Raw genomic sequence first — 12070 nt, forward strand, 5'->3', positions numbered from 1 at the left:
CGAGCAGTGGAGAAATCTGATATTGTCAGATGAATCATCCTTCACAATCTTTTCTACAAACAGATGATTTCTTCCTTTTGATTCCTTCTTCCTTTTGGCGCCAATCTAAACCAAATGCAACAGCTCCGAGTGCTTGGTCCCAACAGTGAATGGTTCTGCTGGTTCTGTGATGTTGGGGGATGCATTTTCTTGGCATGGTTTGGATGCAGTCATGCCCTGAGAAGGCAAGGTCAATGCCATTCACTACTGAACGCAACTGAGTAATTAAGGTGACTCCTGAGTAATTAAGAAGGTCAATAAGCTGACTCCAATGATCTTCACCCCGTTGCAGCATATCTTTCCTGTCGGGAGAGAAGGGGAGGGGGGTGGAGTTCTTCCAGAATAACATTTCCCTCATCCACAGAGCATTGTCAGGTCAGGCCAGATCAGATCTGTAACCTGCTGCAGGTATCATGTAAACCTGTACGAACCTGTTCCATGGTCGAGTTGTCGGCTACTAAACCGTCTCCCCCAGCAGGTTTTTTGGTGAGGAGGGTTTGCACTCTGGTGATATGATGGCGAGAGGTGATATGGACACCCAGCAGGATTAAAAACAAAACCTGTCAAAGGGTGGAGGAGCTCCTTGTGAGCCAAGGACCATCCATATCTAGTGCCCAACTGCGTCTGCGGACGTCCTCTTGCAATTGGGTTACTTCTTATGAGGTGGTTGGTGGCAGGATTTGCACTCCGGCCACCGTAAAACCCTTCATCCCGCAAAACACAAAAATGCAAAAAAATCTGAAAACCCACTCCATGGGATTACCTCCTGTGCAGCTTCCCTTCGCAGTGCAGCTCACCGGATGACAGGATTGGGGCAAAGCCTTCGGGACCCCCAATCTTTGATGATAGGAGGGAAACCACGGGGTAATATTCCAGGGTCAGATTGCGGGAGAGTGTGTCGGAGTGGTGCTGAGGTGTCGTCTACCAGACGGCGGTCTCCTTGGGTTAACCTGAGGCGGTCCCTTCGGGTGGGTGCCTGGAATGTCCTAACCCGAAGAGAGGATGATCACCTGTCTCTGTTATCATCTGAGCTCAGGCGTTTGGACATCGGTATTGCAGCACTCTTTGAGGTTCGGAGACCGGATTGCGGCGAGATCATGGTGGGTGGTTACTCCTACTGTTGGTCTGGTCGCTCTGATGGTTACCATACTCAAGGAGTTGCTGTAGCTGATTCCAATAAGCTGACCCCAATGATAATTGAGGTAACACCGGTCAACGAGCATATTATGAGACTAAGGATTCGTCACTCCTTCGTGTCATTTCCCTGGTCTCTGTTTATGCTCCGACTGAGGTGAGTGACCTCACCGTGAAGGACACATTCTACGCCACACTCGAGTCTGTGGTTGATCAGTGCCCCAGACGAGATACACTTCTAGTCTTGGGGGATTTCAATGCATCGACTGGAATTGATAGGGATGGTTATGAGACGTGTGTTGGTCCCCATGGGTCAGGACCTATGAACCGGAATAGCACTAAGTTCCTTGACTTTGCAAGAAGTCATGGACTTAGGGTGGCTGGTTCATGGTGTCAGCGCCCACAAGCTCATCGCTGGACTTGGTATTCCAACGCTGGCGGTGTGGCAAAGGAGATTGACCATGTCCTCATTGATGGTCACTCGAGGATGATCCAGAACTGCAGGGTCCACCAGAGTGCTCAGTTCCTCAATACTGACCACCGGTTTGTTGAAGCAACTCTGAAGTTGCACCTAAAATCCAGGAGAATGGTACCATCCCAGCCTAGGCTGGATGTTGGCAAGCTCAAGGATGAGAGGGCAGCTGAGGAGTTTGCGAACAAGTTGAGTGGAGATTTGGGGGGTCTGGGTGCTTTGGGAGGTCCTGAAGAGTTGTGGAGTGCCTTCAAGACCACCGTCCTTGATGTTGCCGGTGGATGTCTTGGAACTCACCGCAGGGCAAAGAAGAATTTTGTCTCTCAAGGGACACTGGATACCATTGACCAGAGTCGCAGGGCCAGGCTGAATGGCAGAGCTGAGCTGTTCAGGGAACTGAGGCGTAAAAGTGTACGTGCACTAAGGATGGACAAGGAGGCTGATGTGCGAGGAATCTGTGAGGGGGTTGAGCATCACCTGTGGTCAAGTGATTCTCGTCCTGCTTACAGGGCAATTCGCGCATTGCGTTCATCCAAGCCCATCCCTCGGTGTGCTGGAGTTAGAGCAGAGGGTGGTAGGCTCTTGACAGAGGAGTCCAAAGTGAAGGCCCGCTGGGCCGGTGATTTTGAGCGGTTGTACCTGGCTGATCCACCAGCTGTCGAGTTGGACGTCAAGGGTGTTACAATCCCTGTTGCTGACCCTCCAATCAACTGTGGTCCACCTTCGCTTGTAGAAACACGGGCTGCGGTGAACCGGTTGAAATGGGGTAAAGCTCCAGGGTTCTGTGGCATCCATGCTTAACTTCTCAAGGCTGGTGGAAATGCTGCACTTGTGTCATTGCATGCAGTTCTGTGCTCTGCCTGGAACACAGTCATCATCCCAACTGACTGGAAGAGGGGCCTTGTTGTTCCTCTCTGGAAAGGGAAGGGTGATCGCCAAGACTGCAACAACTACTGGGGGTGACCCTGCTCTCAGTGCCGGGCAAGGTCTTTGCTCGGATAATTATTGATAGGGTTCGCCAGCGTCCGGATCAGTCAGGCTTTACACCAAAGAGATCAATGATTGACTGTATCCTTGCTCTTCGGGTACTCACCGAACGCAGACGAGAGTTTCAGCAGGAGCTGCTTGCAGCCTTTGTTGATCTCTGTAAAACATTCGATTCAGTGAATCGGGATGCCCTCTGGAGGATTCTTGGTCTTCGTGGGGTGCCACCAAAGCTGATCGGTCTGATGTCTGAACTCTACTCTGGGACTGAGAGTGCTGTGAGATGTGGTGGTACCATCTGACGTATTTCCAGTTGTTACTGGAGTTCGTCAGGGGTGTGTACTGGCCCCCGCACTTTTCAGCAATTGAATGGACTGGATTCTCGGGAGGATGTCAGAGAGATAAAGCTGCGGTGCATCGTTTGGGAATGTCAAGATCTCTGACCTTGATTTCGCAGATGATGCAGTCATCTTTGCGGAGACTTTAGACATCCTTTTTGGGGCCCTCGAGGTGCTGAATGAGGAGTCGGAGCTGCTGGGATTATGGGTTTCCTGGGTTAAAACTAAGATCCAGGCTTTCAGTGACATCTTGGATGCTGCTGTCCTGTCTGTGTCTGTTTGTGGTGAGGATGTTGAGGTCGTGGAGAGATTCACTTACCTTGGCAGTGATATTCATGTCTCTGCTGGCTGTGAGTCAGAGGTCAATTGACGTCTGGGTCGGGCCTGGGGAGTCATGGATTCACTGGATAATGGGGTGTGGTGCTGGCGGTACCTGTGCGGGAGGATGAAAGTCCGAGTCTTCAGGTCTTTGGTGCTTCCAGTCTTGCTCTATGGATGCGAGACTTGGACTCTGACCAGGGATCTGAGACGAAGACTTAATTCCTTTGGTACCAGGTCTCTTCAGAGAATCCTTGGCCATCGCTGGTCCAACGCTAGACTTTATGTCCAACGAGCAGTTTCTGAGAGAGACTCAAATGAGATTTGTTACCAGCATCGTCCGTGAGTGTCAGCTGCGGCTGTATGGACATGTGGCTCGTTTTCCTGACGCTGATCCTGCTCACCAGATTCTCTCAGTGAGGGAGTCTCGTGAGTGGAGGAGGCCAAAGGGCCGACCACGTGCTTCGTGGTTGCAGCAGGTTTATCAGAATCTCAAGGAGATGGGGATGGGCCAGGCAGAGGCCCCTGGAGTACCGGCGGAAAGTGGACGCAGATACGCGCTGCTCTGGCGCATGCTCCCATGCCTGACCTGACCTGACCTGACAGAGCATGTGTGATCACCCAATGGTTTGATGAGCATGGCACTGATGTTATCCATCTGTCATGGCCTTCTCGGTCTCCAGATCTAAACCCAATCGAGCATTCATGGAATTTTGAGGAAAGATGTCTGAGACAGCATTTTCCACCTCCATCAAATAGGTGTGATTTGATTTACTCTCTCGTGGAAGAATAGTGCCGCATCCCTCCTGAAGAATTCCAGAACCTGGTGGACTTAATGCTGCTGCACATCTCGGCTGTACTTTCCGCTCGTGGTGGCCCAACGCCCTGTTAAGTGACTTTACATTGGTGTTTCCATTTTTTTTGTCCACTACCTGTACGTTTTTAGTGTCTCTTCCTTCCAACAACTACCGATTGTCAATCCCCACATCCTCTGCCCCTCACCAACCCCACCCCCACCCCCCCAACATCTGAAATCCATTTTCATTTTTCATGAATGAAAAAAAAGTTTCATTCCTTTATTTGTTCATTTATTTAATAATGTGAATCATGTCCTTTTACACATCCGTTTGTATCAAATTGGAGATGTTGTACGACATGAGCCACACCCTAATACACAATGTCTACTTCATCGTAAAATCAAAAGGACACTCCTCAAAAGGTTTTGTTTGGTGATGTATGATGCAGGTGGCGGACGCTGTGGTCCGGCCCTGCGGACACCAATCTTCCACTGAACATCTCTTACGAGTTTTCCCCACCGATACAACCACCGGGTTTTGCCACGAACATCCTCCGTCTGGAGTTCAATTTCCACCTGAGCTTTCACCGCATGGAACTGGCCGCTGTTATTCTGCAGGGAATCCCGGTGAACCTGATGCAACCAAAGAAGAGCAAGCGTGAAGGTCTTGCTGAGTCAGAAAGACTTCGACAGAAACGAAATCGGATGGAAAGAAGGAGGAGACGAGATATTGTTAAACATATGGAGGAAAATGAAGAGGAAGGGAAGCTTTTCCCCTTCACAAAAAATGGATATTTTGACCTTTTACCTTTCGAGGTAAGCAGGTGAACACATACTCGTCATCTTTTCTTCTTCTTATTTTAAAACTTGGTTTTCCAGATCACATCATCTCATTGTTTGGCTTCAGAATGGTTTCAGACGATGGGGTCATCAATGAAATGGCCACCAGGTCTGTTCGTGTTTGGAAGCCTTTTTGGCATCACTCGTGGTTTCATTGGTTGTTTGAATTGGTTTATCATTTGATGGACATCCTTGATGATCTGGACGGTGACAGCTGATCAGGTTGATGCACTGATAATGAAATCGATTTTTTTGTTGCTGCCTTACTTCCACAACAGATTATCGAACTTATTTTATCTCACCTGACACTCCCTGAGCTGTGCTGCCTCGCTCAATGCAGCCGTACCCTGCGCAACTGCTGCTACAACCCTTCCATGTACAAACACCTGGACCTCAAGCCTTTCTGGCCATCTCTCTGCGAGGAGGACCTTCTGGCTTTGAAGCCTCGTCTCACCCATGCACGCTCGCTCGGTCTCTCATGGACTGGAACCGATGGAAGATTCAGTCCTACGGTCCTTAAAAAGTGAGTAATTGAATGCAAAGTCATAAATCGATGGCCTGGGTTTTGGTGACCCATCTGGTACAACTTTGGCATTCTTCAGCTTCCAGGATTTTGGGATATTTGGTCATTGTCTTGATTTATGCATCGTTAGTCCAAAATCATTGCTATAAACACGTCAATTAGCAATGCCTTCTTCTCTTGTTTTTTTTTTTGTACCCAAGTATCATATCTGGTCGCAACGCTTTGTTTTTGATGTTCACGCTCGATGGGATCATTCGGTCGTACGTGAGCGGTACTTCAATGGTTTTCATTGATTGCTTTTGCTTCATTTTCCGACAAATTTTCTGGAACTGGAATGTCAAAGTTTTTACAGATGTGCCAGTGGATTACTTTACGAACTCTATTGTGCCGTTGTATGTACAGCTGTTCTGACATGAGTTTTTTTTTGTTTGTTCGGTCATTAAGTGTCATATATCATTCTCTTTGCTTTCCCCACCTCCACCCATCACCTTTCTTTTCTTTTTTCCTCCTCCCCCCTCCCATTCTCTTTCACTCTGTCCCCTCCTCACTTCCCCCTCCTAATAAAATGCTGCACTCTCCTCCCACACCTCTGTCGTTCTCTCGTTGTCTGTGTGTGTGTGTGTGTGTGTGTGTGTCTCACCCCTCCCTCCCGCAGTGAATAGCAACGTTTGGTGAGGTTGTCCTTTCTCGCTCTAATGAAAAACTAATTTTAAAGTGAATCTTCCCCATTGAGAGAAAGGGTCAAAAACAATTTATCGTGTGATATTTCAAAAACCTATTGGGCCCGATAAGTTATTGTGGATCAGGCATTACGTGGCGGAGGTATGTGCTCTTCCGAGTGAGTACCCTTCGAGTTTGTTTTGGAATTAGAATGCCGTGCCATGTTAGGACCGATTAAGCTGCTCGATACACCTTAACATGGCGTGCGTTTAAGACGTGGGAATTCTTCCGGGTTATTTGTAGCTATTTCGCCGAATCAACTCAGGTCTTGATAATTTTCGTGTTTCACATTCCACATCGCAACGCTCCAAGAGAACTGCACAAAAAACATGTCATGCACACACACACCTTATCAATTAAAAGCAGTCTTAAAGGGTCGACAGGATCTTTGAGGTCTTATGGGTCCTCAGGGTCTTGTGGGTCTTCGGGGTCTTTTGGGCACTCGGCGAATATATTGATCAACTTTGTTCAAATCGATTGATATTCTTACGAATTTGGAATTCGATTGCACACAACATACAGGTTCCATTAGTCATCTATGTTGATAAGTGCTTGTTCCCGAGATAGCTCACATTCCATTGTTTAAATGTTCAGAAATCAATTCGATGCGCTGCGGATCGATTTAATAGTTCGGGAGCGAACAATGGAGACGTCCCTCCCCCTCTTCTGCGAAGAGGAAGAAGAGCCCTGCCGTCCCGTGATTCATGACGTCAACAACTCCCTCCCACCCATGGTTGAGCGGGGGATGGATCACGAGGGCATGAGTCACGCGGGGGAAGGGGGCGGAGAAGGATAAAGAGGAGATCCTTTCTTTTGTTCGTGTTCGAGTGGAGGGCTGCGTCGTTTAGCAGACCTTCGGGTCCTGTTTGGCTTGGGTTAGGGTTGAGGCTTTCGGAAGCTTTTTGCTTCTGCAGAGGAGTTGTTCAGCAGAGCTTCGGGTCCTGCTTGGCTCGGTAGGCTTTTTGGAGAGCTGCTTTGTTTTGGGAGAAAGTTGAGCCGATTGCTCGGCTCGAGCTGCGAATGGTGGCTTCTTATTCTTCTTGGTTCGTGGAGCTCTTTGTTCTCCGTTTGGTTCCCGGCTTGGTGCGACTCATCGACCTCTTCTTGGAGGTGATTCCTCGGGGAAGCGGCGCATAGACGGGAAGGATCGGGGCCTCGTCTCACCAGCACGTGTTGAGAAGCGCGGGAGGATTCGCGGGAGCTCTGGAAAGATCGCGGCTCACGGCGATTGGATCCAGCTCGCTCTCGCTTGGGCCCGGGTCCGAACAACTTGAAGACCACACGAGGTGGAGAGGTTCGAGATAGGTTCGAGATAGGTTCTAGGTTTCAGCTCACCTGTCCTCCGAGTTGGAGCTCGTTATTAAAGGCCTCAGCCACCATTTCTTGGGTGTGTGTGTGTGTGTGTGCGTACGTGTGTCCGTGGGCCCGTCTAATATAAAGTAGGAAATTGTAAAGTGCTTTGTGTGCTGTAAATCTTTGCATTGCATTTCGTATAGTCGGAATAGTTCTGCTCTTACGTGTTTCCCGAGTTCCCCATTATTATTAATAAATACCCCAATTGTTTAATGTTTTCAGCTCGTCGCGTCGATTCTTTCATTGACAGAGCATTTCGTGTGTTGGTAGTTAGAAAGCCGTTGGTTTGCCGTAAAAGGGGGACATTTGGACCGCTGGTTCTCGGCGATTAAGCGCTCGGAATCACGCAAGGGACAGGCTCGCCTCAGCGGTTTGTTCCGTACGAGTTCGTCGAAGGTGGAATACCCCGGTAGTTGGATCACGTGGGTATTTAGGTACATTGAAGATTGGCAATCGACCCTACTCCACGTGATCTGCTCATTGGCGTATTTCGGTTCTTGTACAAGGACCCGTCGACTCGGAGTTATCCGGGCGGCGATCTATATTCCGGGCGATCGGTCGGGCCGACTCGACTTGCGGCTCCGTCAGAGCGGTCGGTTGGCGGCCGACCCCGGCTCCGTAACAATATATTCAGTGACAGTGCAAATGCTTTTGCTATGTATGGCTGTGTCTTGGAAACGAACAACCAAGCCAGCCAAGAAGCTTAAGTAGTCATCGAGTACTCCAACAAAATGGTTGATAAGGGATGGCTGACTTGGCAAGCGATTACCGATTGTCGATCGATAACTTCAACATCGATGTACCACGAGAGACCCAGAATATCAAACAATGACTTGGACAAATGAACACTTTTTAGTAGTCGGCTGCTGATAAGCCCTTCACTGCTGATAAGTTGAATTCCCGAGTTTAAATTTTGTAATTTGGCTCAGTTTGAGACAATGTGGAGGTTATAGCATGTGCGGAAATGAAATAAAGTCAGGAATGCTGGAGTTTCCAGGGGTTTATATGCATTACAATGCACCCATCGATTGGTAGGTATTAGAAACAGGAATTTGATGATGTGAGTGAGGAAATTGAAAAAAACACTTTATCGTTGAGAAACCGTTGCAGCCTGTTCCATGTCAAGGCATTATTGAGCAGGTCACAAAAATGGCGAATTAAGACCCCAGTGAGAGACAGCGAGGTGACCAGGGATGAGCCCTGATAAAGGATCTAATGAAATTTAATTACCTTCAAAAGGGGTGTTTTAATTAGCCCAAACACCCAATTTACCAGTCATGCACTTTCTTGGAGTTTTCTTTGTTTGCATGCAAAGTTTCAGTGCACTAGGTTTCATGGTTTTGGAGTTGGAGGAGACACACACACACACCCAATGACTGACTGACACATACTGAAATTTATTGTAATGGAAGTAAATAGATCGTGAAACACCCTGCAACCCGTGCCTTTTACATCCGATCATCATGTCATCTCATCATTCTCATTTGTCGGAATGTGAAAAAATTTTTTCATGGAAATGTGTCTTTTAGTCAAATTATTTCCACGACATAGAGGGTGCAGCATATCAACTCAAGATTTTAAATGAAGTTGTGTCTTCAATTGGGGTCTTTATCCCCCAGATAAGTTGGGGGCAGCTTTCATCCTTGAAGAGGGGACAAAGCCTGATATTGTTCTGTGGTGGAGTTACTCGAACTTCCATTGGAATCACTCCTGTAACTCCGGTCCCAATGAGAGTTGAACCATTTATTCAAGTGCACATGGGAAGAAACAAATTCACCGAGCAACACCAAGATGAGCTGTTGTGAACTTCCTTCTCTCGGAGATCTGTTCACAATCCTCGCTTTTTATTGCAAAATTATTTGCATTGAAAGGGGGAAAGAGGGGGCATGGGCCAGACAGAGAACAGTGAACGTTATCTTCGCAAAACTACATTTCACTCAATGTTCCTCGGTTTCTTAATTAGCAGAACACCAGAAATGGTTTGTGTGCGAGCAATAGGGGTCTTTATCCCCCAGATAACTCGGGGGGGGGGGCAGCTTTCATTTTTGCAGAAGCGACAACACCCTGTATTGTACCAAACGTGTGTCGATGTAAGTTGGTTTTGAAGTTTGTCTTGTCTTTCATGGCTTTGTTAAACACACGATCCCAATGTCTTCCTGCACGACTTTTTCAGTTTCTTGGGTGGGTGGTCTGAGCACCTACTGCACCTGGAACTGGCTAACTGCCATTGGATCACAAACGAGTCCTTGGAATCAGTAACCATGCTTTGCCCAAACCTTCGTGACCTGGACCTGTCGTCATGTGACCGTATACCACCCGGAGAATTCAGGCAGCTCTCGTCCTTGCAGAAGCTACAACGCCTCATCCTGTACCGAACACAGATCGATGTAAGCTGTTTTCGTAGTTTATGATCGTTTTCCTGTCTTGCAGCTTTGTCATCTGTAAAACCATTCGAAGTAAATTTTGTTTTTTTCATGGCAATGTGAAATGTAGACCCCCCTCCACTTCCTTTGCTCCCCCCCCCCACCCAGGCAAGTGGATTGAAAGACTAACACAGATGCAATGAGAAATGTGAAACCAAAATTAAATACATGGAACATATGAAGCGGAATTTCATACATTATCCGTTTACTTTCCTTCCAGAGCCCATTGAATGAGGCAAGATCGTAAACAGCGACGTAAACGTAAAAACTACGTAAACAGCTTACATTGATCGATGTGGCCTTGGTAGTGCCCTTCTTTAGTCAACATGGTCAACTGCATGTGAGATTTTTTTGAATCTCCATGAGATTGCAAAGGAGATTGTCAGCTTAATGTCACTTCTATGATTCACTAACCCCTGCTGGCACGTTACCACAATGGTTTTTATATCCTCAGACTGGTCCTAACTCCATAAAACGTTGAATTCTGGAATAAGCTACCGAAGTGAGTCTTTCTCTCTCTCTCTCATTGTGCTCCGTGGATGGGAACGGGATTATTTTACCAGTGTTCAAGGATGACATCGTACTCCCATCTTTTTTCAGACGGAGAGTCTTCTGTCGATCATTTCCAAATGCACGGAGTTGAAGCATCTCAACCTCGGAGAGTGTTCTAAGGTACGTGCACCTCTTTGTACGACAGCAGAGGTGTTTTGCAGTTAAACGATAGTCCTGTACGATTGTGAAGATAAATTCATTAACTTCCAGCTTGGGATGAGTTCATTCGATTTGTTGATATTTTATTTCCTCGTCACTTAAATATAAACAGTCTATGTGTGGTTATGATTTATCACGATGAGCTCCAGGCGTTGCTTATTCCTGCATCAACTCCATGGTTGCAATTCATGCAGTGAAAAATCCCTTTTGAACCTAAATCGCTGCAAAAATATAGGAAAAATATCGGAGTTGAGGCAAAGGCTCGCCATCTCAAATCCCCCACGCTTCCCCCCCCTCCGAAAGCAAAGTTGAAAGATTTCAAAAAATTCCACCAGGAATAACCCAATATCAAATTTTGATTGAATTTTTTCCCCATTTTGACCTCTGTGACTCAAATTTCCCTTCCCGAGACACAAACTGGGGAACAAATCCCAAAGAATTGTTCCATATTTCATGCATCCCCCCAATGCTGAATGCATGCACAGTTTCATTTAAACATATTGTTGCGGTCTTCGCGCCCGCCGGCGTGCGACGGCCACGTAACTCGAATCGCGGCACGTCGCCCACCGGACGGACAATCCAGTCGTGACCCTCTCGGACTAACGCCGGGAACCAGTCACGGGTGGACCTTTCGGTCTCACCGCGATCGAGCCAATCAGCCCCCGCGTGGGATAGGGTTGCTCGCCAAATTCGAACTACCTAAGTACCCACGCGGAGGGTAGACCGGGCGATCGCACCTCGCCGCAGGTCGACTTCGGACACGGGCCACTTAAGCGACCCGTTCCGACTATCAGAATAACCGAGCGGTGTTATCGTCGACCTCGACGGTTCGATTAATTATCGGGCGTATTCAGCCCACTACCAACCCTTTACGTGAAGCAAGATGGGGATTCAATGGAGGAAAAGACGAAGCGAAGCGGGAGAACAGTTCAACAATAAAGCACATTTATTCTCGGCACACGGGAAGCACACAAATACAATTCCACCAAATGCACACAAAAAAAAGAAAACACAATTCCATTTACACAAAAAGCAAATATAAAAGTGAAAACACAGTGCAGAGCTAATTCCGACTACCGAGCACACGGCAACACTTATACAATTCTACTTCACAGACGGCGCCGACAACACATACCCAAAACCAAGGAAAAGAAATACCCTCAAGAATGAGGTAGGCCTGGGGCCGAGACCTGGTCGGGCCTACCCGTCTGGTGATGAGACGCGGAGCGGCGATGGCCCCGCAACCCGCGGGCCTCGTGGACAGTGCCTGGCTGGGGGTGGGAACGGGGCCCCCTTGGTCGCACTATCTCAGCGCGGGGGGAAACAGGAGGGGGTTGCTGATGCTCGGGGTATAGAGGATCTTTATTATATGCGACGAGCGTCTCCACCTCGGCCAGGTCGCGCTGTCGGCCTCCTTCG

At 48.0% G+C, this 12070-nt stretch overlaps 1 protein-coding gene across 42 annotated transcripts in view; it reads left to right on the forward strand.

Annotated features, from left to right (window-relative positions):
• LOC147006619 (F-box/LRR-repeat protein 4-like) overlaps nt 1–12070 on the forward strand; it is a 159761-nt gene that overhangs the window by 112363 nt on the left and 35328 nt on the right. For 39 of the 42 annotated variants that reach the window (XR_015054703.1, XR_015054712.1, XR_015054710.1 and 36 more), the window contains 4 exons: nt 4531–4897; nt 5200–5444; nt 9691–9904; nt 10541–10612. Coding sequence is in view for 31 of the 42 variants with exons in the window: in XM_085868345.1 (XP_085724471.1) it covers nt 4531–4897; nt 5200–5444; nt 9691–9904; nt 10541–10612 (898 nt within the window). In the remaining 11 variants the exon portion in view is untranslated. Of the gene's footprint in view, nt 1–4530; nt 4898–5199; nt 5445–9690; nt 9905–10160; nt 10443–10540; nt 10613–12070 lie in introns of all 42 variants that reach the window. The other 3 variants (XM_085868364.1, XM_085868365.1, XR_015054713.1) reach the window with 2 other exon arrangements.

This window comes from Eptatretus burgeri, unplaced genomic scaffold (assembly GCF_056783735.1).
Source record: "Eptatretus burgeri isolate ZD-2024b unplaced genomic scaffold, Ebu_testis_v1 Ebu_testis_scaffold_3160, whole genome shotgun sequence".
In the NCBI taxonomy this organism is placed as follows: Eukaryota; Metazoa; Chordata; class Myxini; order Myxiniformes; family Myxinidae; genus Eptatretus; species Eptatretus burgeri.